Here is a 6,202-nt window from a genome sequence, read left to right as displayed (position 1 = left end):
AGGAGGTCCAGGTGTGAAGAATTTCTGATTTTCAAAGGAAATAGTATAGGTTGAAGAATGGACGTTAATGAAATATTTGGGTAAAGAGGGGGAAGAATCTAGGAATGGGAAGTAAGGAAAAGAGGAGGGAGGGAGAAGAGGGGGGGATCGGAAGAAGCGCCCGCTTTGAAATCTCAAACAGCTCCCTTCCATTATTCTCAACCTCAGATTGCTCAGCCGGTCTGTTTGTGGGCAGAAAAACGTGCCCAGTCCAGCTCGCCTGCTAGACGTTATGGGAGCGTTCAAGTTTGTGCCCTTTTCATTGTCCTCAGTTTGGAGCCCGGGTTCTCTAAATTGGTCCCAGGAAAGAGTCCTAGGGGCAGACCTGGCCGTTCGCCTGGCACCAGGTGCCTCAAAGTTTTCAGAAGCTCGGGTCTGTTTTTCCAGAGGTCTGCCAGCATCACGCCGGCTACACCCAGCCGGCTCTTTTGCCCCCAAGAATGCTCTCCTTGTGTGTGGCGTCTAGGTTAAGCCTGGAGATCTCCTCCCTTATAGAGCTGCCCTAGCCCACGCCCACACTCCGGGTCCCCGACCCGCTCACCCTCAGCCAGCCGTTCTCACCGAGGATCCTGTGGTCGTAGTGGCGCGATGCTGGAGGGCTGTGGCGACGACAGGCTAAGGCCCGAAGGCAGTCGGCCCTCCGGGGCAGCAGCAGGGACGCCTGAGGGCACCACACCTCCGGGAGGTGGAGGCGGTGGCAATGCCAGCAGCTCCTCGCCCGAGGTCACCGCACAATCCTGCTCGGGCTCTTCGCCCCCACCGCCCCCGCTCGTGGTCCCGCTACTGCGTTTCTTATCTTCCTCTTTCTTCCACTTCATGCGACGGTTTTGGAACCAGATTTTGATGTGTCTCTCAGTCAAGTTCAGCATCACGGCCAGCTCCACCCGGCGAGGCCGGGAGATGTATTTGTTGAATAAAAATTCCTTCTCCAGCTCCAACAGCTGTGCCCGCGTGTAGGCTGTACGGGTCCTCTTATTCTCCTCCGGTTCCACTGCGTATGCACCTCCTGTGGGCGACACCGTCGGTTAGTGAGGTCCCCTGACCCCATGAAGCTCAAATCTTTTATTCCCAGGCCAAGAACTGATCACAACCGGTTTAGTCCAGCCGCAGCCCCTTGCTCCACAGACCCCCTGTGGTTGCATCAGGGTCTTCCTTAGTCAATCGAGCCCTTTCTCTCTGGTCACAGCCGTACCGGTTTTCACCTCAACATCCTCAACATCACGCTTGGATCGGACAACCAGTGGTTCCAAAATTAGTTCATTTAATTGATGTTAAAATGGCTAAAATTTGATTGACTCCATTCTTCTAAGGATATGCCTTAAACGCAGGATTTTAAACAAACGTCCTGACACTGACCCAAGTAATCCGTATGATTACTATCTTGACCTTATAGTGATGAATTATATAATTCATAATTTTATATGAATTTTTATTTATATTCATATTTATAATATAATTATATAATTATATATATATATATCCAAGAAACGTTTCTAGGCTAAACTTTTACCGCATACAATGCTAATTTTCCTCTTTATTCAGTGTTTTGTTAAAAAAATAATACTAGACTCAACAGGTTAACTTATTTTACCTGGCAAGGTTTTTAATTCTAGTACTCCAGAGGCAGCTGGAGGCGAGCTTGGTCTGCTAGCTAGTCCCAGGTTAGCAACAGCAACACAATGAGTCTCAAAAATAATTTAAAATGAATTTAATAACTCACTAATAGACTCAAACTACAGCTTGAAAGATTGTGGTGGTCGTTAAGTTGTGGGAATATTTTGTTATATCTTTAATATATATCATTTTTATTGCTTTAAATATTTTTTTATGATTGTGTGTAGAAGGTGCTTGTGAGAGGAGGCAGCATGCCTGTGGAGGTGGGAGAACAAGGTTCGGGAGCTGCTTCTCTTCTTTTTGTCTTTGGTTCCGCGGATTGAATTAAGGTCCTAAGGCTTGAAAGGGAACATTTTGCTTTTGTTTGGCTCATTTGTTTGTTTCAAACTGTCATCTCTCTGTGCCTGAATGTTAATTTTAATATATTATAATTATCCACAACTGGCTATTAATTGTTACTGTAATTTCAGTTAGTCCTCTGACTCTGAGGAGAAGAAATACTGTATTGGGGAAAGGTCATACTTAGCAGGAGGAGATGTTGCTGAGGCCAGATCAAACCTGAATGGAGAGCTACTCTGAGAAGGGATGGGTCACCGAAGGGCTTGTCCATGCCCACTCCAAACCTGCATCTGAGGCAAGCCACCCACCCAAGTCACCAGGAAATCAGTGACACAAATCAGTATTTCCCAAGTCTGGGTCCTTCCTGTCTCTGCAGAGCAAGTACTGCATTGGGCTGTGGTTGCTGCTGTGAAGACTTTCCAGCAAAACTCAGTGCAAGAGGCGGAAGCAGTGGGAGACATTTTTTCAAAGAGCTGAAAGGTAAATGAGCGTGTTGAGGGGAAGGGATTAATTTCCCCGACGGAATCTATTCTCTGGTCTTCCCCCAGGTCACCAGAAGCTGATGTTGGGGACCCTAGACCACTCAATAGAAAGTAGTTCTTGTCCCTAAGGAACACCTCCAAACCACACAGGACTTTCCTGGTGTAGGGAAGATACATTCGTAAAGAAACATTTTTAAATTTCAACAACATAATTGACGGGTGCTTCCGTCCTCAGCATTCTGTTTTGTCAACTCCTCGTGAAAGATTATAAGTACCCGTGCTCAGCTAGAGGAAGCCAGGGGCAGAAGTTAAAGTTGGAATCTGCTGGTGAGATGTTCCTAGTTCCCCATCTGACCCTTTTCTGGAACTCAGTAGAACTCAACCAGTGGGAACTCTGAAGTTCTTGTAGGTACAATTATTTACAGGGGATTACCGTCATTAGCATTTGTAGTCCTACTATAAACCCTTTGGTCTTTAAGCACTTTCCAGGGGCTGTGACCCTACTCAGCTCGCATGCAGGTGGGTTTGCTAAACCTTGCAGGGCTTCTGAAGAGGAGACAGCTGGAGCTCCTTGCAGACATCCGCCTGGAGAAGAGAGGGGTAGTCTGCCGAGAGTCCTGCTTGCAGAGACTCGCAAAGGCTTCTGATGCCGGGATCAGTCAGAAGGTATCTCCAAAACACAGGAAAAACTTTCTGCTTCTCCTCAAATTTTACTCACTGGCTTCTTTCTGTTCTAGCCCAGAGCAGGAGCGGATAGCCAGAAAGAATCTCCAGGGCTCTGCTCCACGGAGCCCCAAAGAGTATAAATCCTTGGCAAGAAACAGCGGGCCAAGAACCCTTTTGGGTAGACGGTCTGTCTTCCGGCAGCCCAATAGCCTGGTCTCAGAGCCCCATTGGCTTTGGCCTTGAGAGGCCTCTGCAGCGGTCAACCTGTTCCATCTGGTTGGAATTGATCAGGAGTGGGAGATCCCGCTAAGAATCTGGGCTGTTTTAAGACAAAATTTTTAACTCGGTGAGAAAATGAATTAGCTAGAGGAGCTCCCCTCCCGCTACCCGGGGGGCCAGGGGTAGACCGGGGCGCCGGAGGACCAACACATCGACAATTATCAAGGGATGGCAACTGCAGCTTCTTAACCCTTGGATCCCGACAGTCAGTCGGAAGGCAAAAGAAAGAGTAGCTTATTTGCAGTTCAGGTGTGACCAGAAGTGGCTGCAGACAGGAAGAGATAACATTGTGCAGCGGCGGGCACAGGCCCCCCGCACGACTTGGCTGTCAGCATCCGGCGGGGAAGGGACCTGGGGCTTGCTCTGCTTCGCCTCTGCAGGAAAGAAGGGCTTCTAACAAAGCAGGCGCCTAGGGCTAAGGAAACCCAGGGGGTCTTGCCTCTTTGAGCAGAACAGCAGGAAGGAGGTCCCTTCTTCTGCGTATTTACTTCCTGGGACACAGCTCGAGAGTATCCTTCAAACACTTTTGATGGGTTCAAAAAGAAATGGCACCCTAGAGTTCTTTGCCAGCTGCCAGACTCGGAGAGAGTGAGCTACCTGCCTTTCAGCCTTCCGGTGAGCACCTCACTTTGGTACAGCCTCTCCTTATTCACCCCCACATCCTTATCCTACTACAGGGCCTCGGCACCCTACCCTGTCAGCCCCGGATGGACGCAGTTTTTCTTTCCCTTCCCGCTTTTCTCCTACTCGGTGCCCCTAGGACACCCCCTCCCGCCCCCGTTTCTTTAATGAAGCCATTAGGACAGGGCCAGGAAGTGAAGAGGCCTGGGGTTCTGAAAGGGCGCCAGTCTAGGTCAGAAACATCTTGCCTAACTTGCTTGGGGCCCTTGGGGCCCTTGGGGCCCGGGGGTCCAGGTTCCCCGCTGCACAAAGATCCAGAGAGTTCGGGAGTTCTGAGCCTGGCTAGGCCTCTTCTTTCTCCAGCGTGGGAGCCGGCTCCCAGGGTAAAAAAGGCTCAGGACGCGCTCAAGGAGAAAGGAGTGCTAAGTGGAGAAGAGGCTGCCAAGATGAGCGGACTTCCTTAGAGTTTGTTCTAAGCCTGCGTTATCCCTGCGGGTTGCAGAAGAACTTGGGGAAAAGGACTGGGGGAGCGTTTGAAGATGGTGGCAGCCGCGTCCAGACTAGGGGAAGAGAAAGGGAGAAAGAGCCAGGCTTACCTGCCCACTGGCCTTTCCACGCGTGAGCTTTGGTGGATTTCATCCACGGGAAAGGGAGCTGAACGCGGCTGGGTTCTTCCAGGGCCCCAGGCTCGGTTCCATTCGGGAAAGGTCCGGGAGGCGGATGGGCGAGCCCGAGTTGCGCTGGAAGGTGGTGGTGAAGGTGCGCGCCAGCCGGGTCATCGGCGAGCGGGGGCACTTCGTATGGGGAGATGTCCGGGGGACTTCCCTGTTCCAGTGTTCCCAGCGAGCCTGCAAACTGGGGTGGCGGCGGCGGAGGTGGGGGCTGGCGGCCCATGTACAGGCACGCAGGGGGGTTAGCACTGAACTCTGGCACCGGGCCCCTCTGGAATGCGCACGGGTCCTTGTAGAGCTGTGTGGCCGCATAGTACTGCTCCTCACTATTCATGATGGCAGCCGGCACTTGGGGGCCAGCAGCCCCGGGTAGGGACCTACAAGCCAGGCCTTAGGCGCTGGGCCGCTCGCGGACGCTCAGCGCCACCACAGATCGCTTTGACAGTTCTCCACTGCTCTCCCCAGGAACCAGGGGCTGGCCGGGGACAGACAAGCCGGCCGCGGTGCCATAGGCTCTGAGGCACCCCACGTGGTTCAACCCGGAGCCACCATTGGCCTGGAGGACTGCCTTAAGAAGGTGGCCCAGGTGCCCGCGAACACCTGCACCTGTTTCAATTTTCTCAGTCCGCTGAACCCTCTGCGGCGGCCGAGCTCCCCAAAATGGAGCGCGCAAAGATACGGAAATCGTCACTCTTCTACAAAACCGCTCCCAACGAGCTTTAAAAAAAGTTTACATCTCCTCCCGTCCCCGCTGTGTTTTTATTTTTGTTTGTTTTTGGTTTTGGTTTTTTTAAGAGTGGGCTGGGGTGGGGTTTAATTTTGTAGCCCTGGCTGGCCTGCAGCTCAACTGTAGTCCGCGGGCTGGCTTCAAACTCCCCGCAAGCCTTCGTGCTCTTTCTCCCCAGTTTGGGGATTGTAGGTGTAAGGCACCACGCCTAACTTTTACTTTTCTTGTATTTTTATAATGTATGTAAATATCGGCTCAATAATATGATTTACAAAACGTTGGGGTTGCAACTGTTGAAGAATACAGTTTTTGAGAAATGCTCGCAGAACCTAGTTTTTCAGATCCGTAAGCCTGAAGCTGTCGGGTTTTGTTTTGTTTCATTGCTCAAACTACCCCCTTATTTCATTTTATTTGTCTGTATTTGTGTTTCCCTATATTCCTGGCATTCTGACTGTTAACTCTAGGGGAAAAAAATCACACGGGGTTGGGGATTTAGCTCAGTGGTTGAACACTTGCCTAGCAAGCGCAAGGCCCTGGGTTCGATCCTCAGCTCTGGAAAAAAAAAATCACAGTGTCTTAATTTATTTTAAGTTAAAGGCTTTTGTCATTAAATTTAATTTCAGAGATTGGAAGCTATTTAATTAACTCAGAACAGAGTTTCCCAAATGCGCTGAAGGCACAGGGAAATGTTGTCTTTGTGGCCGAGAGGTTGAGCAAGGGGTTGGCATAGGGTGTTCGGATCTCTGTGCTGGAGTCTAGCGGAA

At 50.7% G+C, this 6,202-nt stretch overlaps 1 protein-coding gene across 1 annotated transcript; it reads right to left on the bottom strand.

The window, feature by feature from the left end:
- Positions 1–596: 596 nt before the first annotated feature.
- Positions 597–5,045, bottom strand: PDX1 (pancreatic and duodenal homeobox 1; the record flags this gene model as incomplete). Its single annotated transcript, XM_080941393.1, has 2 exons — positions 597–1,045; positions 4,637–5,045. 2 exons carry the CDS (start codon positions 5,043–5,045, stop codon positions 597–599), a joined length of 858 nt encoding a protein of 285 aa, XP_080797519.1.
- Positions 5,046–6,202: the final 1,157 nt, after the last annotated feature.

The sequence above is a fragment of the Micromys minutus genome (assembly GCF_963924665.1).
Source record: "Micromys minutus genome assembly, chromosome: 29".
NCBI classification, from domain to species: domain Eukaryota; kingdom Metazoa; phylum Chordata; class Mammalia; order Rodentia; family Muridae; genus Micromys; species Micromys minutus.
The sequence above is the reverse complement of the archived record's forward strand: the minus strand, read 5'-3'. Positions and strand labels throughout refer to the sequence as shown.